Source organism: Arachis duranensis, chromosome 4 (genome assembly GCF_000817695.3).
Source record: "Arachis duranensis cultivar V14167 chromosome 4, aradu.V14167.gnm2.J7QH, whole genome shotgun sequence".
Classification (NCBI taxonomy): Eukaryota; Viridiplantae; Streptophyta; class Magnoliopsida; order Fabales; family Fabaceae; genus Arachis; species Arachis duranensis.
The window spans coordinates 91,799,643-91,825,095 of NC_029775.3; the positions used below are offsets into that span (position 1 = coordinate 91,799,643).

The following is a 25,453-nucleotide window of genomic DNA, read 5'->3' on the forward strand; positions in this document are numbered from 1 at the left end:
GGGAGAGATATCAAGTTCCAAACATATTAGCTGGTAAACCTTCATAAACCCCCAAGAGTTCAGGTGAAGTTGGCAGGGAGTGACCTTCGAAGCTAGAAGGACGTCCATTTCAAAGTCAGTAAAGGGAATAGAGACTCCTAGCCTAGTGAAAAGGCACTCATACATAAATAAGAAATGTTCTTCTAACCTATTATAGTGGGCATAGCAAATTCTTTTTGGGGGTCAGGGGCCTCTAAGGTATACTTCTCCTTGTCCATCTGACTTCTATAGATCCTATATTGAAATTGGAATTTTTATAAATATTCCTTTTCAATTATGAGAACAACTCTACTAAAATAGAATTATTATGAGGGTTACCTGAAACTGTAGGTCGATCTCGGACGAGATCTGTGGTGGTGGTCGGAGCTGATGTGTTTGACTTGTTGGACTTGATGGTGCAACAGATCCTTCATCACCGGAGGGTGGTGGTACCTGCAAGAAACTCCGATGCCTAAGTTAGCATGGGCTTTAAGCAGGTTTTTAGTAGAATCAGAGTATTAGTTATACCTGGGTGCTCCAGTGTATTTATAATAGTGTGGAGTGACCTTTCTAGAGATAAGATAGTCATCTTATCTTATCTTTGAGTGAAGTCATCTTATCTTTAAGGGGAACCGCCTTTATCTTTCTAAGCTTTGGCTGCCTTTAGATTTGGGTTGGGTTCCTTTGTTCGGGCATGCTTGGGCTTTTTATGGCGATTTGGTCGATCTCTTTGTGAAGATGTTGGGTAATCCTGACCTGAAGAGGTCGGTTGACTTGTCGTCAATCAGCCCAGGTCATATAGCTCGACCCAGGGCATGAACAGTGCCCCTGCTTGAGCTCGGTCTTTCTTTTGAGGTCGTGTCTTTGCTAGACTTTGACCCCTTTTGGGAAAGTCGAGGTCGAGCATTTGTTGTTCTGTCGATCCGTTTTGTAGAGCTCTTAATAAGTTGTAGAGCCTTTTGTCTCCCCCTTTTTTTGACTGCGATGCGCATTTTGCGTTCCCTTGGAAACGTGCGAAGGTTTAAATGCTCATTAAACTCTTTGCCGTTTCCTTTGCTTTCCCTCTTTACATTTCATTTTTAAATTTTGAAAAACTCGTCTTTGTATCTTCATTCGATTTTCAAAGCCTCCTCCTTTCAGTTTCTCTTCTCTTCACCTTTTATCGCAACTTCCTCCTTCTCTGGACGTTCGTGCTTTTTTTCTCTTTGCTTGAAAAGGTGCTTGTTGGCGTCGTTTTAGTAATCACTTCCATCTTCGATCGGTTATCGTTCCCTCTCCACTGCAGGTTAGTTTGTCTTCTTCTCTCTTTTTTTCACGCTATTTCTGCTTGTGTTGTTTTGGGTTAGAAAGTTTTGATCTTGTGTGGATAACATTTGAAAGTTTGGGTTTTTTTCTGTGTCGCTGTGCCCGTAATGCATGCTCTATGGGTTTCTTCAATCGTCATTTTGTCAGAGATGGATTTGATCTTTTTCTGTTTGTTGCTTGAGGTAGTGAACTGTTTTTTCAAAAAGGTTAGATCTTTGATGATTTCTTGCGTGGTCTGTTTGATGTTGATGGTTTGCTGTTTTGTATGGCATGGATGATTTCCTTTAGATGTGACAAAAAATCCCTTTGCTGATAACTGTAGAAAGATCATAACTTTGATGACTTTTTTGCGATTTGTGCCTTTCTTTGTGGAGTGTCGTTGTCAAAGGAGGGTTGTTTTCTTATCGAGAGATGTTGGGATATAGACTGTAAATTTCCCTCTTATCCTGGGCTATTACCTTATTATTACCTCCAAAGGATGCCCCTGGACCTTCGTGTGAGTCCTAGGATTTCCTTTCACTGCTGTGTCTGACTTCTAACATTCGCATGCTATTGTTCGAGCTATCTTTCATTTTCGTCCGAGCTGTTTCCTCATTTGCCCGAGCTGTTTTGATTACTAACCCATTTTCCCTTTTTCTCTCTGTAGGACTAGTTGGCCCATGTCTTCTTGCAAAGATATTGTCGAGATGTCTACTAAGGTCCCGGAGGGCATGTCTGATTGGCTGGATTCTCTTGTCCTGATGTGTGTCAGTGTGGTTGATTCCGAGTACTACGTGTGACTTAGAAGGCGTCATAGGATTTGTGGTAATAGAGATCAAGAGAAAAATTATGAGTTGATAGTGCTTGGCCCCGAGGAGAGGGTTTGTTTTCCTTCTCTGACTCAGGGGGAACGTCCCTTCTTTTATACGTATGACTACTTTTTTAGTCAAATGAACATCATCATTCCTTTTACTTCCTTTGAGACCGACTTGTTGTAGTCCTGCAACGTAGCTCCTTCTCAGCTTCACCCGAACTCGTGGGGTTTCTTAAAAATCTTCCAACTGTTGTGTCAAGAATAGGATGTCCGACCTTCTCAAACACTCTTCCTTTATTATTTTGTTTTGACAAAACCTGCGGTAGCTAAGAAGAAAGCTTCCTGGATTTCTTTCCGCGCTTTCCAAGGGAAAAAAGTGTTCTCCATGTATGATGATTCTTTTAGGGATTTTAAGAACTATTACTTCAAGGTCCGAGCTGTTGAGGGAGCTCGGCTCTTCTTTTTGGATGAGAATGATGAACCTGCTTTTCCTCTATGCTGACAAAAGGATGTAGTAGTGACCAGGTATTCCTGAGAAAGTCTAGATGATGTCAAGCAGGCCTTTGTGAATTTATTAGAGGAAAATTGGGGGAACTCCCCCATCTCGATACGAAGAAGTTCTCGGGTGATCCTTCCCTTATTTGAGCTGAACTGGGTAGCTGTCGACTTCTTTTAGTTGCTCTTTGTTTATTTGTTTGTTTTGCCGATCTGTCTCTTTCCTTTTACTGACTTGGTTCTGTTGTTCTCTTTGTTTCAGAGATGGTGAAGTCTTTGGATTCAATGAAACATTTTCGTAAGGCCAAGAAAGCCACTACCGCTTAGAATATCTCGACCAAGGCTGCTGGGAATGGATCTTTTCAAGCTTCTCTAAAGAAACCGATTTTGGATACTACTGGGGTGAGGAAAGTTATCCTAACTCCCCAGGTTTGAGTAGTTCCTTCTGATCCTCCTTATTCAACCTTTGGTGCTACTTCCTTTCCTATTGTTGGTCCTCCTCCCAAAAAATAGAAGACTGCGGAGCCTTATAACTTGGATTCTTCTGACTTTGATGTAGTAGAGTTTGTGGATAATCAAATTGCTCCTTATGGTCGACTTCCGATGGACGATGTATCTATCCTTCATCACCTGAATTTTATCACTAATAATAGCATTCAGATGGCCCATATGGGAGCAGCTTTATTCCGTACCGTTCAGGGTTCCCCTGTCCATGCTACGAAAGCTTTTCTTGAGGATGCCAGGTTGGATTTTAAGAGGGTTAAGGGTGTGAAGGATGATCTTGATGCCAGGGTGATCAAGTTAGAACTAGACATGGAGAAAGAAAAGTCTTGAGCTACCAATGCTGAGGCGGCTGCAAACTTGGCTGAAGAGACAGCGAATAAATACAAAGAAAGTTATACTCGTACTTATGCCGAGGTGTTGGAACTGAGAGAAAGGCTTGAATCTGCCCTTGCAAATTACGCCGATCTCCAAGGTCATCTAGTAGATTTTGTAACGGCTGCTTATGAGAATTTAAAGGCACAGGTCCGAGTTCTAGCTCCTGAACTTGACCTGACACTCTTCAGCCTGGATAATATGGTAGAGGATGGTAAGATAGTTCCAGCCCCAGATGATGATGAAGAAGAAGATCCTCACTCAGCATCGTTGGTTAAATCTTCTGCCACCACTACTTCTTCCACCCTTGCCACTGAGGTCGGCCCTCCGGAGTCAGATCCTGACATTCAAGTTTTAAATTGTGAGGATGGGACTGTGGATGCAACTCCTTTGAATGTCATTCCTCCGTCTGCTCAGGATGCGGCTACGAAGAAGACTTCAGACCCTTTGTGACTTCTGATATATTGTGTAGCCCGATTTGTAGGCTTTTGAACTTTTATTTTTGTAACTATGACATGTGTTGACTTCTTTTACATTTGGTTACGTTTCTTTAGCAACTTTATTTAGGAAAAACAAATGCTTTTGAACTCTTGAGGTCGACTTTCAGGTGAACTTCTGAGTCTTCATTATAGCAGCTTTGTTTCTTTTGCTATGTTTGTTTGCAACTTTTGGTACTTCCAGGAATCTTTAGAGTGTTGGAATTTTATTGTCCGACCTCTTTTAGATTGCCTTTTGTGTTTGCTTATTTCCTGCTTTAGTCGAAGTGACCTTTGAGGCTAGCTTTGTTTGTTTATTCTCATAGAATACTTTTTAAAGTGAGGTCGTGGCTCTTTGGGTCGAGATGTGTCCCTTCTAGCGCACACCTTCTGTTGGTCGACTTCTCTTCTTGCTCCTTCTCGAGTTATTTTTAGTAATCCATTTTTAATCAGGGTTGGCCAGGCCTCTTTCTATGGATTACTTTTTATAACTTTGTCGCTTTGATTGGTCTGGTCCGACTTCTTCTTTAGTCGGTTCTTTCTAAGTTATTTCTAGTAATCCATTTTTTCAAAGACCTCGTCAAGCCTCTTTCTATGAATTACTTTTTATAACTTTTGTAGCTTTGGTTGATTGGTCCGACTTTTTCATGTCGATCCACCCTAAGTTATTTTTAGCAATTTATTTTTTCTCAGACCTCATCGGGCCTCTTTCTATGGATTACTTTTTATAACTTCTTGCATTAATCTGTTTTTATCGCTTTTTTCATCTTGCTGACTTTGTAGAAATCGAGCGGTGAGTTTGGTTCTCACTTGGCCGACCTTTGTCGAAATTTGGACGATGAATTTGATTTTCATCGTGGTCGGGCGGTGAATTTGTTTTCACCTTGCTGACCTGTAGCTTTGTAATCGGGCGATGAATTTTTGCGTTCAGATTAATGCGTCTTGGTAGAGAGGCTTTGTAGCGAATCTGAAAAGTTTTATTCAAATAGAAAAATAGACATATAGGCAAAAATATATACATGTGGGTGCTTACCCTTCTAAGTCAGGTAATTTTGCAAATCTTGGCTTGGTGCCTTGTTAAAAAATCTTTTCAGGAAAAAGAGTGTACCTTGTCCTAAGATCTTTTATTACCTCCTAACTATAATACCTTCTTAGGTTGCAGGCGTGCCATGACCTTGGTAGCTCTCGCCCCTCGAGTTCGGACACCCTGTAGTAGCCTTTTCCTAGTACCTCTGTAACTCGGTAGGGTCCTTTCCAGTTAGCTGCTAGCTTTCCTTCTTCTGGTAGACCTGTTCCGATGTCATTTCGGATTAGGATGAGATTGTTGTTGGTGAAACTTTGCCGAACTACTTTCTGATTGTATCTTGAGGCTATTTGACGTTTTAACGCTTCCTCCTTGATCCGAGCTCCCTCTTGGATTTCTGGAAGTAGGTCGAGCTCTTCTCTTTGGTTTTGGGAGTTGACCTCTTTGTTGTAGTAGATCATTCTGGGGGATCCTTCTTCGATTTCTACTGGAATCATCGCCTCAATTCCATAAGCCAATCGAAAAAATGATTCCCTCGTTGTGGAGTGTGGAGTTGTCTGATATGCCCATAGGACCTATGGGAGGTCTTCAGCTCAAGCTCCCTTGGCGTCCTGTAGTCTCGCTTTAACCTGGCTAGTATGACTTTGTTGGCAGCTTCTGCTTGTCCATTAGCCTGGGGGTGCTCTACGGATGTGAATTGGTGCTTTATTTTCAAGTTAGCTACCAACTTCCTAAAACACGCATCTGCAAATTGCGTGCCATTGTCTGTGGTAATGGTATAGGGAACCCCAAACCTTATAACAATATTTCTGTATAAGAATTTTTGACTTCTTTGAGCAGTGGCATTAGCTAGGGGCTCTGCCTCAATCCATTTTGTAAAGTAATCTACCCCTACAATAAGGAACTTGACTTGTCCTGATCCTTGGAGAAAGGGTCCTAGGAGGTCGGGTCCCCATCTTGCGAATGGCCAAGGTGATGTTATGCTGACGAGTTCCTCTGGTGGGGCGATGTGGAAGTTGGCATGTTTTTGGCTTGGTGGGCATGTCTTAATGAACTCGATTGCTTCTTTTTGCAAGGTCGGCCAAAAGAACCCAGCTCGGAGTACTTTTTTTAAGAGAGCTCGTGCTCCGAGGTGATTGCCACACATGCCACTGTGTACTTCTTCCAAAACCTCCTTCGTGTTGGAGGTCGGCGCATATTTTAACAGGGGTGTTGAAATCCCTCTCCTTTAAAGGATGTTATTTATGATGGTGTAGTATTGTGCCTCCCGTTTTAGCCTCTTCGCCTCCTTATTGTCTGTAGGGAGTATCTCTGATTTGAGATAGTTGATTATGGAGGTCATCCATCCTTGATCCTGGCCTGATATGGCTAGGACATTTTCTTCCTCCGAAATTGATGGGATTTGTAGTATTTCCTGGACGAGGCTTCTATTATTGTCCCCTGGTTTGGTTCTGGCTAATTTTGAGAGTGCGTCAACTCGGACATTCTGTTCCCGAGGTATATGGCGGACCTCATATTCCCCGAGTTGTCTGAGCTGTTCCTTGGTTTTGTCCAGGTATTTTTTTCATGGTAGGATCCTTAGCTTGGTAGCTCCCCGCTATTTGTGAAGTGAATACTTGTGAACCGCTGAAGATGATAAGCTTTTGAACTCCAACCTCCTTAGCCAGCCTCAAAGCGGCTAGTAATACCTTGTATTCAACCTGATTATTCGAAGCAGGGAATTCGAATTTTAAGGAGAGTTTGATTTGAGTTCCCTGATCGCTTTCTATTATCACACCTGCGCCACTCCTGGTTTTGTTTGAAGAGCCGTCTATGTAGATATTCTATTTTGTAGGAGTTCCCGGGGTGTCAGTGTACTCAGCAATGAAATCGGCCAAATATTGAGACTTGATTGCCGTCCGAGCTTCATATTGAAGATCGAACTCGGATAGCTCGATTGCCCACTGCAGAATTCTTTCGGCTAAGTTTGTCTTCTGTAGAATGCATTTTATGGGCTAGTTGGTCCGGACCTTGATGGTGTGAGCTTGAAAATATGGGCGAAGTCGTCGAGATGTTAGTATGAGAGCGTAGGCAAACTTTTCTATCTTTTGATAGTATAGTTCGGCCCCTTGCAAGGCTTTGCTGATGAAGTAGATGGGTCGTTGCCCACTTCCATCTTCTCTAACTAGTGCCAAGGTTATTGCCCGACTTCCCACTGCAAGGTATAATATGAGTGCTTTTCCTTCCTATGGCCGGGTAAGAATTGGTGGTTGTCCCAGGAACCTTTTGACATTCTGGAAGGCTTGTTCGCACTCTGGTGTCCACTCAAACCTCTTTCCTTTCCTTAGTGTAGCGTAAAAGGGGAGAGATCTTATGGCCGATCTGGCTAGAAACCTGGATAAGGTTGCCAGTCTTCCGTTGAGCTGTTGTACTTCTTTGACGCAGGTCAGACTTTTCATGTCGAGTATAGCCTGGCATTTATCTAGATTCGCCTCAATTCCTTGTTGTGTTAACATGAAATCCAGGAATTTGCCAGCTTCTACTGCAAAGGTGCACTTTGCAAGGTTAAGTCGCATGATATGTTTTCTTATGGTATCGAACACTTGGGTGAGGTCGGACAATAATGACTCCTCACTTTGTGTTTTTACCAACATGTCATCCACATAAACCTCCATGAGTTTTTCGATATGGTCTGCAAAGACCTTATTCATTAATCTTTGGTCGGTCGCTCCTACGTTTTTGAGTCCGAATGGCATAACCACATAACAATAATTTGCTTTTGGGGTTAGGAATGAGGTCTTTTCTTGATCAGGTGGATACATTGGGATTTGATTATATCCCGAATAAGCATCCATGAAAGAAAGGTACTTGTATCCAGAGGAGGCGTCCACTAGAGTGTCTATGCTTGGGAGTGGATAGGGATCCTTTGGGCAGGCTTTATTGAGGTCGGTGTAGTTAGTGCACCTCCGCCATTTCCCATTTGACTTTTTCACCAAGACAACGTTGGCTAGCCATAGTGGGTACTTGACTTCTCTTATGAATCTTGCTTCTAGTAGAGCTTGTACCTGTTCTTCCACAGCTTGGGATCTTTCTAGTCCAAGCTTCCTACGATTCTACTGTACTGGCCGAGGTCCCTCACTTTGTGTTTTTACCAGCATGTCATCTATGTAAATCTCCATGAGTTTCCCGATATGGTCAGCAAAGACTTTATTCATCAGTCTTTGGTAGGTAGCTCCTGCGTTCTTGAGTCCAAATGGCATAACTATATAGTAATAGTTTGCCCTTGGGGTTAGGAACGAGGTCTTCTCTTGATCAGGTGGGTACATTGGAATTTGGTTGTATCCTGAATAGGCGTCCATAAAGGAGAGGTACTTGTATCCGGAAGAGGTATCTACTAGAGTATCTATGTTTGGGAGCTGGTAGGAATCTTTTGGGCAGGCCTTGTTGAGGTCGGTGTAGTCAGTACACATTCTCCACTTGCCATTTGACTTCTTCACCAAGATAATGTTGGCTAGCCATAATGGGTATTTGACCTCCCTTATGAACCCTGCCTCAAGTAAAGCTTGCACTTGCTCTTCCACAGCTTGAAATCTTTCTGGCCCGAGTTTTCTGCGTTTTATTGCACGGGTCGAGATCCAGGGTATACTGCCAGCTTATGACACATCAGTTTGGGATCTATGCCAGGCATGTCCGCTGCCTTCCATGCAAAGAGATCGACATTATCCTTTAGGAGTTGTATCAGTGGCTTCTTTAAGGCTTCTTTCAAGGTTGCCCCTACATTTGTTGTTTTATCCTAAGCATCCCCGATTTGGATTTCTTCGATCTCACCTTCGGGATGTGGACGAAGTTCTTCGCGAGCTCGAACTCCCGCAAGTTCGATAGTGTTGATTTCCTTCCTGTCGGGATTGCCTCTAAGGTTCAGGCTTTCGTTGTAATGGCGTCGCGCGAGTTTTTGATCTCCTTTTATTGTGGCGATCCCTTCTGGAGTTGGAAACTTCATGCATAGATATGGAGTGGAGACCACTGCGGCGAGCTGGTTCAATGTTGTCCGGCCTATTAGGGCGTTATAAGCTGAGCTCATGTCGACTACAATGTAGTCTATGGTTAGTGTCCTTGACCGGGTTCCTTTTCCAAAAGTTGTATGCAGCGAGATGTATCCTAGTGGTTGAATTAGGGTGTCCCCTAGTCCGAACAAGCTATTCGGGTACGCTCTGAGCTCTTTCTCTTGTAGGCTGAGCTTGTCGAAGGCGGCTTTGAACAAGATGTCTGCGGAGCTCCCCTGGTCTACCAATGTTCGGTGGAGATTAGCATTGGCCAGTATGATGGTGATGACCATGGGATCGTCATGCCCCGGGATGATGCCTGTTGCGTCCTCTTGGGTAAAGGTAATAGTGGGGAGGTTGAGCGACCTGTCCCCTTCTCTAACATGATATACCTCTTTAAGGTATTGTTTGTGGGATGATTTATAAATTCCTCCTCCTGCGAATCCCCAATTTATCATATGAACATGTCTCTCAGGGGTGTGAGGTGGGCGTTCAGTTCGTCCGATCTCTTCATCCCTTCTTCTTTTTCTTGGCTCATCCGCTTTATTGGCTAAGTACCGATCTAGTCACCCTTCTCTTGCCAATTTCTCTATTACATTCTTTAGGTCGAAGCACTTGTTGGTAGAGTGTCCATAGATTCGGTGGTATTCGCAGTACTCTGTCCGGTTTCCCCCTCCTCTTTTGTGTTTGATTGGGCGAGGTGGGGGGATCTTCTCAGTGTTGCATATCTCCCTGTATACATCCACAAGGGACACTCTTAGTGGAGTGTAGTTGTGATATTTTCTAGGTTTTTCAGTAGGTTAGTCTTCTTTTTTCCCGAACTCTTTAGCCTTGTCCCGAGGAGGGTAGCAGAATCCGGATTTTGAATTTTCTCCTAGTCGAGTGTTCTCCTCCATGTTAATATACTTTTCCGCCCGTTCTTGTACCTCGTTTAGAGTTGTTGGATACTTTTTTAATATGGAGTGGCTAAAGGGTCCTTCTCGTAGACCATTGATGAGACCCATGATGGATGCTTCTGTTAGCAGACTTTGTATGTCTAGACACACCTTGTTGAATCTTTCCATGTAGTTGCGGAGGCTCTCCCAATCTCCTTGCTTAATCCCTAATAGGCTTGGGGCATGTTTGGCTTTGTCCTTTTGGATGGAGAATCTGGCTAGGAACTTTTTGGCGAGGTCATCGAAGCTTGCTATTGACCTTGGTGGCAAGCTGTCGAACCACTTTGCCGTTTTGGTTAAGGTGGTCGGGAAAGCTTTACAGTGGATTACATCGGAGGCATCGGTGAGGTACATCCTACTTCTAAAATTGCTGAGATGATGGCTTGGATCCGATGTACCATCGTGTGGGGTCATGTCGGGAGCTTTGAAGTCCTTTGGGACTTTAGCTTTCATGATCTCTTTGGTGAATGGATCTTGGTCCTTGTGCGAGCTATCTTCCTGATTGGATCGAATGGTTTTAGATTTGAGATCAGCCTCGAGCTTTAGGAGCTTGTCTTCTAGCTCTCGACGTCGTCTTGTTTCCCTCCGAAGGTCTCTTTCGACTTTGCGCTGGTGTTCGGCTTCTTGTTCGAGCTGCTTGAGATGGTCTTGCTGTTCTCGGAGGGCATCTAGAATTTCTGTGTTTAGAGAATGCTTGTCTCCGTTTGGTTAAGATGTATCTTTCGGTGTGATGTTCGTGTTTTTATGCGGCGTCCTTTCTTCTAAACCGGAGTTATGATCGTTGTAAAGGTTGTCTGCCATGATGATGGAATGACTGCCAAGGTCCCCGGCAATGGCGCCAATGTTCCGAGGATTACCTGAAACTGAAGGTCGATCTCGGATGAGATCTGCTGTTGTGGTCGGAGCTGTCGTGTCTGACTTGTTGGACTTGGTGGTGCTGCTAATCCTTGATAACTGGAGGGTAGTGGTACTTGCAAGAGACTCCGATGCTTAAGTTAGCACGTGCTTTAGGCAGGATTTTTGTGTAGAATCAGAGTATGAGTTATACATGGGTACTCTAGTATATTTATAGTAGTGGGGAATGACCTTTCTATGAGATAAGTTTAGTTATCTTATCTTATCCTTTGAGTGAATTCATCTTATCTTTTAGGGGAACTGCCTTATCTTTCTAGGATTTTGCTGCCTTTAGATTGGGCAGTGTTCCTTTGTTTGGGCCTGCTTGGGCCTCTATGGTGTTTTGGCCGAACTCTTTTAGAAGAGGTCGGTGGCGACCCAACCTGAAGAGGTCGATCACTTGTGTCTTTGGTTAGCTTGGATCGTACAGCTCAACCCAGGGTATGAACAGAAAGGAAAAGCAACCTTAATGATGAACAGAAGGCAAGGAGAACGCGCGCAACAACAATGCATACAAACAATCCCAAACGTCTCAAGAAACACGAAGACTTGAAGCAGAACTCTAAGATAGAGAAATCTTGAGAGAAGACTTGATCAATAAAAATGAGAGTCACAGTGAAGAAGAAGGAAGTTTTGAGAGAAATGAAGCAAATTCTCAGAAATTGAAGAAGCGATAAAAGAGAAAGAGGATTGTGTATATATAACCACTAGGGGCAAAACAGTAATTCTATCCCTCATTTAATGACATCCACGGTAATCAAGGTATCCGAAAAGACGCGCGAATAATTACAAAAAGACATAACAATCAAATCTAAATCATCTCGAGTATCCGATTTGTTCCCCAAGGCAGATCATAAAACCCGACTTATCTGAGCTAAAGCTACAAGAAATCAAGATCGACTTAGAAGTGTTTGAGCCTGACCTGAAGAAGCTTGGCCTTAAGTAGGGACACTATTTATATCTTGACCCAAAACTTAAAGTCAGGTCCAAAACAAATGAAGCCGAAGGTCTATAAAACCCTCGCAACCGACTTCGTCTACCTGACCTCTTGGCAGGACCATAACTGCCTCTACTAACAAACTCATATTCAAAATATGAGATCATAACAACCCAACAACTCCTAGATAAAAAGAGAGAAGATAACTACTCAATAAGATAGGATGGGAGGTTACAAAGGTGGTTGCCACCATTCCAACTATATAAATACCCTCTCCATCTTACGTTTTTCTCAACTTTAATCTACATAAAAATCTGCCTAAAATCCTTGCAAACTTAAGTATCGGAGTTCCTTGTAGGTACCACCCTTCACCTTCACCAAGATGTCGGACGACGGCACCTCAGCACCAGAAATGTCGGACAAAACCTCAAAACAAATATAAAATTATTTTTATTTTTTAATATTTTGGATAAAGTATACTTTTTGTCCCTAAAGTTTGTAAAAGTTTTAAAAATACCCTTAAGTTTTATTTTGTTTCAATTTTATTCCAAAAATTTTCGATTTGTATCAAATATACCCTCGACGGCTAAATTTTTAAAAAATTTAAGACTAATCTAACAATAACACATGAAAATTATGCTTGATTTGCATGTGTTGAGGGGTTGTTTTTATGAAATTGTTGTTGAATCGGTCTTAAATTTTTTAAAAAATTAGCCATCAGAAATATATTTGATGCAAATACAAAATTTTTGGAATAAAATTAAAACAAAATAAAATTTAAAAATATTTTTAAAATTTTTGTCAAATTTCACGGACAAAAAATATAGTTATCCTCGTTTTTTAAAGAACATCAATAAATTTTTTTCCATAGAAGCTCGTCTAATGACCTGTGAATCCACAATTTTTGAAAAATCATTATCATAAACAAATAGCAAAAGAACAAAATTAGTAAAACAAAACTACATGTGGACACTCTTATTATAAGAATTGCAACAAAGGAGCCTAATGCTTGCTTTGCACAGTTTATTAGTTACTTAAATTTCACAACTTTATATCATGTGGCTTTCCGATCCGCACGGAAGATTCGAATCCATTTAATACCTATTTGATTTTGATCCATCACATAATCGTCCGTACAACTCGGGACCAGCAACGTTCAAGGATTACCGTACTGTGGTAACGGCTTGTTCGCATTTTGTCGACCTTTTTGCATGCTTGTGCTCTCAATAACACCACAAAAAGGTGTGGCCAAAATATCAACATAGATTACTCATACTTACTTCGCTTATTGTTTTATCTTTTAAGTTTTTAATCCAATTCATAAGCATGAAATTGGTCAATATAATCTTAATGATTTGTTTTGAATATTATTCATCGTTTATTCAGGACCCATAACAGTATTTTTTTAAACTGAATTGCATACGTAATGCACGAATTTAAAATTTCTTCTCAAACTCATAACTGCTTGCTCGTCAATTTGAAGGCTGTTTAATATTGTTCTACCACATGCATATGATTAGATATTTATAAATTGTTTAATGATCCAATCCTATTTTTGTAGTGTTTTTCGTGGAACAAAAATTGAAAATATAACTAATCAATATCTTTCGTCAATCATATTTGACTAGCACAATTTATATATAAAAAAGTAACAAAAATTAATTTTTGTTAGTTAATATTAATTATATTTTTAATTTTAATTTTTTTAATTTATAATTTAGGATTTTAGATTAATAATTTATTATTTAAAATCTCAAATTTAAAATAAATAAAATAATTTAAAAAATTAATTAATATTGATTAAAAATTTAATTTTTTAATATTATTCAAAAAATATTAAAAGATTAACTTTTTTATCAATATTAGGTAATATTTTATTTTTCTGCTATTAAAATTTAAACTAGTTAAATATTAATAAAAAATAATAAACTCTTTGCCGATCATATAATATTATTTTACCACTAACAAGCTGAAAAATATCAATCTATAAATTTGATAAAAATAAAATTATTAATTTAAAAATATTTAATAACAAAAAATTAACTAAAAATTAACTAAAAGGTATTTTATTTAATATTTATTAATAATTAATAAATATTAAATAAAACAAATACTTTTTTTCTCTCTCTCCTCTAAGTATTATGGTTACTATTTAATGATTAATTTTAAACAATCAAGGCTACTAATAGTACCATGCAAAAGCCAAAAATGGGTTTGGCTTCACTGCAAAGCAACACGTGGCTGCAGTAGTAATGGTAGTTTATTTGATCTCAAACTCTTCAACTTGGATTTCCATATCTGAAACCGACACGTGGCTTTACGAGTCATGCTTTTTAGATTGCGTACCTCTTGTCTCTCATCTCATGCATGATACACTACGTAACATTAACATGCTCCACTAATAATTTTGCATGTGACATAAGAAGACAAATTACTCTTCTATCTTCATAATTTCAGCTTTCACTTCAATTCAAAACTTTGTTTGTACTTGTAATAGCAACAACCCCACAAGGTTCTTGGTTTTAATGGATCTAATTGAAAACGAAGCATCATATACGGATGGATACACAGCATCAATTAATAAATTGAAGAGGATTTCATTATTCATTTTGAATCACTCAATCACTGTACTATGTATAAAATATCTTTCTAAGATTCAATTCTAACTCTCTGGCCATGAGTGGTCATCACCAAGAGGAACGAGTCAATCTCATTCATAATGATGATATAATGATAATAGCAAAGAAAATAAAATATGTGCAATTGAGAACTGTGGCACCATTATTATTGATCGGTCTGTGCTTAAATGTGTTTATATATTCAGCATTAAAATCTGAATTGGCTATTGCTACCTGGGAGATGAAACGTGAAAATTAAACTAATACAAAAGCTATGACAGAAATTTTGGGCTATGAGTGGTAAACATTATGCCAAAGAGCCTATATATATTATTCTAGTGAGAAAAAAAGCAGCCTAGATATTCAATTTGTGAGATCTCAATTTAACTTAGGTCGAACAAATAGAAAAGTCTAATAATTAGTTGGGACGTTGATGATTCAGTTGAGGCCAAAAAGATAATGTTAGCAGACTCTAATTATGCACTGATTCATGCACTTCTGTATTGTGAGGGACAAATTTGAATAGGTGTTTTCCACAATTTAAAAATGAATTAATAGTTTAATTCATTCTTAAAAGATAATTTATTATTTAAATCAATCTTCTAAAAGATTTTGTTAATTATATTTGTCTCTAAAAAAATATAAACATTAATCAAATTAATTTTTTTATTATTTTAATCATAATATATTGCGTTAAGTGTCACATCGTTTTTAGAATAATGAAATGATCGATTTCACTGACTATTATATTTTTCAAGAATTAATATAATTAGTAAAATATTTTTAAAATTTTAAAAAATTAATTATCTTTTAAAGACGAATTTATGTACCCAAATAATTTTTTTAGGTTACTTTTTTTTTCCTTGACCTTTTCTTCATCTGTACGATATTAGCTTCGTTAAAATAACAATAGTCCTACACAAATTCACTTTTTTGTCATCTAAAGTTTGACACAAAATAAAGATGCGTTTAATAATCATTATTGTAAAAGTGCTAAAAAAAAAATCAAATTCTTAAAATTATTGCATATGAAATATTTGCACTACAAAAGTGTCTATTTTACGAGTGTTTCTTTGTACGAGTCCGAGTTATACGTAAATATAGGCTACAAATGTAAGAAAGAAGGTATAGACTAAAAATTTTTGATATGATAGATAACTTTAATTTGTGAAATTTTGAAAAATGAGCTATGCAGGTAATTTTCTGAAATATGAGAGTTTGAAAAATTGTTAGGAGCTAATTTTGATTAGACAATTCATCAAGAACAAATTAATTTTTTGACGTTTTAATTTTGTGAATTCGCAGGAGCAAATCCACATTTCAATTTTAATTTTATTTTTACGAATTTATAGGTGGCGAATTTTTTTTTTTAATTCACAAATACATACAAAATATATCGTAAAGTATACAAAAAACGTTGAGGGTCATGCAAAATTTACCTCTGCAAATTTTTAAATATAACTTTTTTTTTTATTTTCTACGGTATTCTCCAACTCGACAGGTTAAGAACTAATCCGTCGCGATTTTGAGCTCCATTTAAGGATCTGCCGCTAGCCAATGAGTTACTGCATGCACTAGGCGGGATTCAATTTTAAATATAACTTTGTTAAGTAATTAATTAGGGTACTAGTCAGCTGCAGCCAATTAATATATAGATTGCAAAAGAAGTTCAATGAGGAAAAAAAAAAACGCATCTCTAAATAGAGTAGTACTAATTTCACTTTTATTTCCAATGGCTTACCACCGTGCCAACTCCTCCAAAGTTGAGAAGTGAGAGGATGTTGACATAGACGTTGGAAAGTTTCGTCCCTCTCTCTGGTTGGTTACGATGTTTTTTTTTCAATAATTTTGAATATTTTTTAATAATGTTAGACGTTTCTTCTTTTTATTTTTCAAATGTTTCTTTCTATTATGTTTTGGGTGTTAGGTTTTATATATATATTTTTAATAGTTTTAAATGTTTCTTTTTTTATGTTTTAAAAAATTACATCCAAAAATAATAAAAAATATCTAAAATCATGAAAAAAAAAATCCAAAACATAACTCAAAAAAAAAAAAAAAACTTGAAAAAATAACATTATCTCATTAGTGCAAACTCTTGCAAGCGGCAAAAAAGAACGAATGTTCTCCTGCATCGTTCAAAGCGGGGGGTGTGTGGATGCTAGTGATGAACGACTTATAAGCGACGTTAACATCTGACTGCATTTTCCAATTGAAATGGAATATGACTACTGAAATTGCATTGTACATCCAGAATAGCCCCAAGAAGACATGATCCCAAGCGGATACTTGGCATGTCCCTCCTCTTCCGGGTCCATCACAAGGGAAACGAAAACCGAGATTTGCTTTATCCGGTATTAATCGCGAGCTACGAGCAAATAGAACACCCTTTAGGAGTATCAATACCGTTACATGAATTGTAAATGCATGAATGTGAATTCAAATTGGAATTGAAACACAAATCAAATGTGGATTGATGTTTTGTTCGAAAACGAAAACTATGACAATCAAATTTTGATTGTTGTCTTATAAGAAAAAAGATAATCTATAACAAAGAATCAATCTTTTTTTTTATTGAGCCGTGCTTGTTCATTTTGATGACTTTATCATATGAATTCTATTTTATCATACAAATCCCTACTCTACTACCTTCCCGAAATTCATTCTCCGGGGAATTCTTATTTTATGTTATGATTTCGTTGGCAATCATAAGAACGCAATTTCCCTTTAAGATACCCATTTGTGCTACTATTTTACGATTAAGAAGCAATTGTCCCTTGAAGGACAGTGCGTCACAACGACGCGAATTTGGAACGTCGTGTGTGGCGTAACCGTGACGGGCGTTTTTCAACATCATTTGAGTGGAGGATGCACGGCTATTAAGGGCGAGTGGGATGGCTTCTGAGCGACAGTGATGAGCGCGCGGAGCAACAAGCGACAGTGATCCGGAGAAGAGACATGGAGAGAGAGGCGTAGAGGGGGAGAAGAGATGCAAAGAAAGAGAAAAAAAAAAGGAAGGAGACTAGGAAGATGCATATTTTTTTAGCATAAAACTATTTTCTTAAAATTTTAAAATTAGAATATTCTAAAAAATTAACTGTTTGGCTGCATATAAAAATGGTTCATAGATTTTCTTTTTCAGATATCTACAATGAGTCCTGCTAGGGATAATATCCAAAATAATCATTCGGATATTAGGGATAATAAACATCTCATGTGTTTAAGCTGATTTTGAGGTTCACTAAGGATTGAACTCTTGATGTTTCAAATCTAGAGCTCTAATACCATGTCATGATACCACTCATCCCAAAAGCTTACATTAATGGAAAAAAGTAACACTAATGGTTATATCTCTAATACTCCCTAAATCTCCATTGTGCACATTGTACAAATATTCTATTGGCTCCCTATACTTTCTCTAAATAATTTTATTATTCTGAATAGAATCATCAATTGTATCCCTTTCAATATATATTACAAAATAATTATTTAACCATTCATATTCCACATGATTAAAGAACCAAACTCTTACTAAACAGAAAAGGTCTTTATGAAAAATTCTCTTTAATCATATACTATTGTTCTCTGAATGACGGATCCAACTTGATGAAATCATTTTTATTTTAAGATGGGATCAAACTCAATAAATAATTTGAACTTAATTTAAAATAAACTTAATGTAGGACACTAAAAAATCGATGGGGGAATTACATGTCCCTATCTAAAATTAGCCCCCAGCAGATTTCAACATCTAACACTACCATTTACCTGAATTACACTTTTATTTTATCATATACAAAATAAAAAGTGAGAAAACGCCAAGTAATATTTATAGTAACATTTGGAAGATTGTGGCGGCTACGAAGGTGACACAATTGACTCATTGAGTCATTGTAGCAGCCTCTCGTAATTAAACTCGATTTTGATTTTTTTTCTTAGCTGTCGCAATACAGTTGCCACTTTAACTCGATTATATATATATGAATACGATGGTCAACTAAAATGATTTCATTTCAACTAAGTAGAAACAAACCATCACTTAACCTATTGTATTATAATCAAGTGTCATTAGTAAGGTGCATTTAGGTATGTCTGACCGAACCAAAATATTATAATTTTAAAGCAGGCTTTGAAAATAAACGTTTTCTTGCTAGCAACTTTAAGTGCCAAAATTTTTATTTCCATTTTCTGTAAGGAATATTACTAGGAATGGGGTGGGATTTATTTGGTAACCGATTAATCGTCATGCACTAAGGTGCACAAATGCATATGCCTATATTATAACTAATTAACATTCTCTGTGCCTTGGGTTAAAGACTTAGTATCGTAATGCAAACTTCTTTTCAAATTAGTTAGACAATTCATCAAAGGCTCAAAGCTATATATACTACGTTTCATATCTAAGTAAATCCCTTGTTGAACCCTCTAATACCAAACAGACCTGTGCATAGATATAAAAACTAATCTCCAAAATTTAGGGTATATCACATTCAGGATCAAGATATTCCTATATTCCTAGAAATACAAGAAACTAAAAATGACTATTTAATATCTTTTAATCTATAGAATTTGTCATAAACTTTAAGATGCATAACTATATTGCAAACTTACCAAATCCCTCAACGAGCAGTGTATATTGGTATGTGAGATCCATGCATACATAGGGAAGTCTCTCCTTGCTGTTAAGGGAATATAAGAATGCTTTCATCACATGCTCTCTTAGCAGAAACCTTGTAATCCACCAGAAGAACATTGGAATTCGATTTGTTTGGATCAGCGACACCAGTCTACAACAATGAACAAGTTAATTAAAATTGCAAGAATAATTAACATCTTAGTACAAGGCCTTGTCCATAATTTAAACAGTAAGATACTCATGTATGGGCGGAAAAGACAGAATTCAAACTAATACTAGTGAGAATAGCCATGTGAACATGGCTACGCTGCATCTTTCGCGATTGTTGAAGCTACAAACGAAATTGGGGTTATTTTAGAAACAGAAGAACCCTGTAACTCTAGCTTATAACAAGGCAATTGAAGTCTCCAAATACACTAAGAGGATGACAAGTGCAGTTTGGAGCATAGAAGTTTTGTAATTGAAATGTGCACACACCAATAAGCATAATCTTCATAGATAAACATTATTCGATTGGAGCACAGAAACAAGATCCTGAAGTAGTTTTTTGTCTTTGGTTCAGGGGAAGCCTTTCAGTTGCAGTTGAACGATGTGTGTATGTTTCTTTCACCTTCCCACCTCGTAACTCAAGGTAAATTATTCAGATTTTTCATGCAGCTTCTGTGATAATTTTACCTCCGAAATGCATAGTTTAACAGGTCTCTACAGATGGCTACGAAATCATATTTTCCTCTGCAATCAAAGAGATCACAGCATTGGTTTCGGTTTCTAACTCCACTTTGGAATATAAAACCCCAAACTCAGTTTCACAAATATACCTGAGTTCAGGTCAGGTCCAGTATTAGAACATTTCCCAAAGTTAATTATTAAGCCAATAAGAATTTAAGTTTATATCTGTATAGACTTTATGGAATAGTTTACAAGTGTATAAGGGAAACAAAAAGATTGTTCAAAAAAATGCACCAACCTTTATAACTCTCGGTTATGGCAAAGCAATTAAAGCATGAAGTCTCCAGACATCACCAATTAGCACTGTAGAATTGAATTCGAGAAGTGCAAGAAACAAGTACAATCTGTAAACGAAAAAGGTCATGAAGGATTTATTGCTCCCAGAAAGAAAACCCCTTCTCTCTAATTACTCTTCTGGTCTCTGGTTTGTGAAGAAAAGATTTTTCCTTCTCAAATTTACTTGGTTTAGCCTTGTCTTTCTTTCTCAGTGTATCATGTTCCACTTGATCGTCATGTAAATCTGTCACCCGATCTTGTGTTACTTGTCTCCCATAAATCCATGCCTGAATAATTTTTTCTGTCTTGGGTTCGGGAGCAAAGCCTTTCTCCAGCATTTCTACATAATATTTATGTGCTTCCTCTAGCTTTTCATTCAAAAATAGCCCATGAATCAGTACAATATACGAACTACGATCATGGCTGACTCCATCTTCTCTCATTTTATTCCATATCTTTAAGACATCATCAAGCTGGCGCCAACGGCAGAACTTTCTTATCAGCATTATGTAGGTCTCGATAGTTGGACAGCATCTGAGTTCTCTCATTTTGTCTAAAAGCTCAAATACCTCTTCTCTGGTCCTTAATATACGAAAGAAAGCATGAAAAGTCCGAACTGTAGGTGATAGACCCCGCTTCAACATGTCATCAAAGACCTCTTTAGCTTCGTCCATTTTACGAGCTTTGCACAGAGGCTTTATCAGGGAGTTGTAACTAACAGCATCTGGGGTAACATTGTTGGCTTCCATTGTTCCAATGAGATTGACAGCTTCTTTTATGTGCCTAGCTTTGGCAAGGGCATGGATGACTGCATTATAAACCTTCCTATCAGGAGTAATGTTCCTTGTCTTCATCTCGTCAAACAGCTTGAGCACCTTGTAAAGTGTAGAAGTTTTTGAATAGCAAGATATGATACTCGAATAGGAGACGACATCATACCGGATTCCTCTCTTGCTCATCTCCTGCCAAATTCGGTCTGCATTACGTGTGCTAACGATTAAATTGCACCATCCATTCAGAATGATGTTAAAGCTTTTGGTGTCAAGTGGAAATACATTCTTATTGCAGAACAACAAGTGCTCAGCATCTTCTACATTCTTGTACCTACAAAGAGCAGATAGAAGGCCTTGAAATTCTTCTAATCCAACTTGAAAGTTAAACCTTTTATGAACATAAAATGTGTTTATAGCCCTTCCAACATCATGCACGGCACAATATCTCCTAATCATAATCATAAGAGTTTGAGGCGTCACAAGAGATGGACCAGTACTTCCGCCTCTCATTTCCTCAATTAAGGTCCAGGCAGTATCAAACTTCCTCATCTTGGCAAGAATAGAGATCATTGAATGGTACTCGCGAACCGAATGAGCATACTTGGGTTGCTTGCCAGCCCACAAGAAGAAGGTGAAAGCTGCTTCCCAATCGTTGCGAATTCTTGAAAGGACCTCCACAACCAGCTCCGAGGATGCTGAAACACCGCAATGTTCAAGCTTGTGCTTGATTCCAGATGGTCCAGAACTTGGTTCATGAATTATATCCAAAATGGTTTTAACATCTTGGGCAAGAAGACCATCACCCCTTAAATCTAACCGACTAAAATGGGAACCAATCTCATAATTCTTCTTGCCTTGGTCATCATCCTCATCATTACAATCATCATAATCACCATCATTAGCAGCAGTTAGTGCCTTATCCAGTCCTAGAACAGGAGCATCAGTGACCCCAGAGAATCTTATTGAAGATGAAGTACAAAGTAGCCTCACTGGGAAGCCAAATTCAGGCACAGCTGAACAAGTGTCAGGGCTTGAAGGGTCTCCAAATCTGAAACCAGCACTCACAAGGGGCTGCTGAAGTCTGTGAAAGTAAGAAAAAGGGAGTGATCTGTGGCTGATGCACCGTGCCATGTCAGAGAAAAGAGATAGCTTGGACCGAGCTCTGATCATGATTGAGAAAATATCAAACCCCACTTCAGTCGGCTTCTCAAAGTTGTAGCTGAACGTGTTTGTCAAAATGCTCCAGAGAAATGAAAAGCAGGCTGCAAAGAGCAGCTAGTCTAGCACCATCATCAAGAGCCTCCAGCAGCTCTCTCGCCGTGGAATCTCTCTCCTGTGAGTGTTGCAGGTTTGTGGCAGGCAATGGCCAAAGACCGAAAATATGGACGAACAGGAGGGCACTGGAATAAGTTAAGAACGGGGGAGATGAAGGTGATGGTGGCTATGGCTAGTGATGAAAGTGTCCAGTGGCAAGAAATCAATGGCTGGGTTTGTTTTTCTTCTGGGATGTATTGGTTACTGGATTTGATATTTCAACATGTCCTTGAATGCAAAGAACTGACCAAAATGGTTAAGTCTCAAGGCTCTTTTTGCCAAACACTTTTACCCTACAAGCAAAAGGTATTTTTTCTTCAAGATGAGAAAGCACTTGCTGGTTCAATGCCTCACAGTGACAGCTAAAACATAAGAAAGCCAGCAACAAGGTTTTATAGAAATTTAGTTCAGATTGTAACACTCAATATAAGGACTGGCTAGATATAATATAGGAAGTGATAGGCACAACGATCATGGTACAGTCACATGCATAAAACAACCATTAAATAGTGAGTGACCAGTTTCCTTAGTATTATGAGTCCATACTTGCACATATTTTTTTTAAAAAAAGACAACTTCGAGAAACCAAAATTTGCTTCCAGATGAAGTTAGTTATTAATAGAAACGCAGTATCATAGCAGACCAACCACAAAGCCTTACTAACTATTTATTTATTTCTTTTCCAAAATGCTTATTTTATTATTAAAAAATACGGTATCTATAGCAACCAACTTATGATACTTTTATGAAGTTAACTAATCATCTCACATTGGAAACCATTTTATATATTGTGTTTTGAATCCAAGAGATACATTTTGAATACATTAAATGACATTACTAATTGTTTCTGGACCTGGCCAAAGGCCTATCAACGGCTAACCCATACTATCAAGGGTCTCCTCGGGTTCCTTACGGCCCAAACTCGCAACGAAATTCCATCCTAACGGCTTTTTGGATTCGAATCCAGGAAGCCCCACTCACTCTATAACAACCCCCAGAATCCGGAATTCGCAACCAACCCTCACCCACAATATATAAAGGGGAGCTGGGTATTCTCTGATCCATTCTGACTTGAACGTTTGAGTGTTATTGTAGGTGACCCCCACCCTTGCTGAAGAGATACTGACCGGAAACCATCTAGACCGTCTACAGCAATTCCAGATTTCCCTAATCAAAGCTCCTAAGAATTAGCTTAGTTAACTAATATGTGACCATGATAGAGAAGGGAGCTCCATATGAACTAATTATTACAGTTCCAACTACAGTAAACTCAATGTACACACTCTCTATATTATCAGACACTCTAATTTACTTGAGGATATTTCTGCAGATCAACTTTGAACATGTGTTACTATTTTATTAGGCAATTATCAATCTTTCTTTCTTTCTTTCTCTATACAAAACCAGATGTTAAGTCATCAGGTTCACTAAGATATAAGCTAAAATGTAAATGTAAATGTAAGTAATAAAAAAGGCATGAAAACCTCAAGTTTAAGTTTGTAAAAATATAAAATCCGAACTGTATGAGTTATATTCGTTCACAAATTGTCAAGTTTAAGTTGCTATATTACTTAAGAAAATCTTATGTAGATGCCAAAGATATCCTCAGCATATCAGTGGTTAATGTATGTATCAAATAACAGGTAAAAATGATTCAAATGCCATCAATCATTTACTAGATAATATATCACGAATAAGAAGTCTTATAAAGTAGATGAAAAATATATGCAAAGAGTTTGCATGCCTTAAAATTGTAAGGTAAATTGGTTTACACAACACAAATTTTTGACAGGTACTAGAATTAAATGAAATTTAAGTAATGTGATGTCTTTATAAAGTCAACATCAAACCTTGAATTCTATGGAAATCACAGATGCAAAGGTTGAATGTCCATTTGATCAGATGTATTATGAGCAAATTAAATTTCTATTGATAGAAGAGCATCAAGTAATTTGATTACTGTTTTCGTTAAATAAAATTTCAAGCTCAACATAAAGGGAACAAGTTATAAACATATGATCTATCACAGGTTCAAAGTGTAAAGGCATACTTCCAGAATACCAACAGAATCCCCTTCTCTATATTACATAGTCAATTATAATAGCAGTTCTAAGTAACAAAAACCCCTTACAGCTAATATGCCACAATTTTTCTTATGACCATCTTCCAAACTTCATAAATTTAGAACATAACTAATATTAAGAGACATACCTATCAATTCATTTGATATATCCATAGCATATTGATTAGATTTTGTCCAAATGTTTCCATAAGATATATATAATATTTTTTCAAAAAATAAAATGGTGTATATAACGTTGACTCATTAACAGGTTTCTTCACAAGCTATTGAAAGCTACAAGTTTTGTCGAAAACATGAAATTGAAACCAGTAACAGTTGAGATGAAACCAAAGCAACAGCATACACCGGAATTCACGTCAACAGAACACATCCAAAATAATAAATTAACAACATCAATACCTTGATTTCCAGAGCCACTAGGACCACCAATTCCAACCATGACAATGCCCTCTTTTTCTACCTGTAGTACTTGCCACCTTGGTCAGATTTCCCGTAAATAGACTGAAAAGTTTGAGTATTTGACAACCACATTTTAGCAACACACAACAAATTTCATGAATCATGAAAGAAAATTACACAAGAAATTAAGTAATTATTTCATGAATCAGTTTAACATGAAGCAAACCCTTGAAACTATCTAACTAATACAAGGTTAGCATTGGCTGACGGCTCTGTGTGTTATGGTTAACAGATTGGCTTAGAGCATGAGAGAGATTTGCTCTCGGTATAGGTAAGAATTTCTCTGACCACGCTCACTATCTCAGATTTTAGAACTATATCAGATTGAAGAAACAATAAATCATGAAAATTTTCAGAACAATATCAAATCAATAACAAAATTTCCAAACAATATCAAATCAAATAACAAATAAATTCAGAACTGTATCATAATTCAGGCAAATCAAATTCATGAAAAATAAGTTATCTAAGAAAACCTCAGGAGGGCAGTTCCAGAACTGTTTTGCTAGAAAAGGGGAGTTGAGGGAAGGGCGAAAGCGAGTCGGCTGCTTGAGGGTGAGAACGACGGCGAGCGTACGGCTTCTTCGACGGTGAGAACGAAGGTTGGGGACTGCGGGGTCACTAGTGAGTAGAGCCCGCCTTCTTGGTGTTATCATCGTTCTGCTTCTTCGTCGCCATTGAAGCTCAAGCTCTGAGCTCTGAATGGGGATGATTGATTTGAGTCTGAGCAAGTCGTGAGACGACTACTATCATTTGGCGGATTCGCAACATAAACGGGAAAAATAGGGAA

The 25,453-nt window shown here is 38.0% G+C and overlaps 1 protein-coding gene across 5 annotated transcripts; it reads right to left on the reverse strand.

Moving 5' to 3' along the window:
- Positions 1-18,822: 18,822 nt before the first annotated feature.
- Positions 18,823-25,424, reverse strand: LOC107484898 (pentatricopeptide repeat-containing protein At5g15010, mitochondrial). Of its 5 annotated transcripts, none has more exons than XM_016105454.3 (5): positions 25,140-25,424; positions 24,604-24,705; positions 19,997-22,414; positions 19,507-19,761; positions 18,823-19,180 (listed from the first exon to the last, which is right to left on the reverse strand). In XM_016105454.3, exon 3 carries the CDS (start codon positions 21,975-21,977, stop codon positions 20,130-20,132), a length of 1,848 nt encoding a protein of 615 aa, XP_015960940.1. In that variant the 5' UTR covers positions 21,978-22,414; positions 24,604-24,705; positions 25,140-25,424; the 3' UTR covers positions 18,823-19,180; positions 19,507-19,761; positions 19,997-20,129. The 5 variants fall into 5 exon arrangements, 4 of the variants coding, with proteins under 4 accessions (XP_015960940.1, XP_015960938.1, XP_015960941.1 ...); XM_016105452.3 differs by having other exon boundaries at positions 19,997-22,483; XM_016105455.3 differs by lacking the exon at positions 19,507-19,761 and having other exon boundaries at positions 19,997-22,483.
- Positions 25,425-25,453: the final 29 nt, after the last annotated feature.

Excerpts from the sequence above, each read along its gene's own strand:
- LOC107484898 (XM_016105454.3), bottom strand. The coding sequence starts at position 21,977 with ATGATCAGAGCTCGGTCCAAGCTATCTCTTTTCTCTGACATGGCACGG.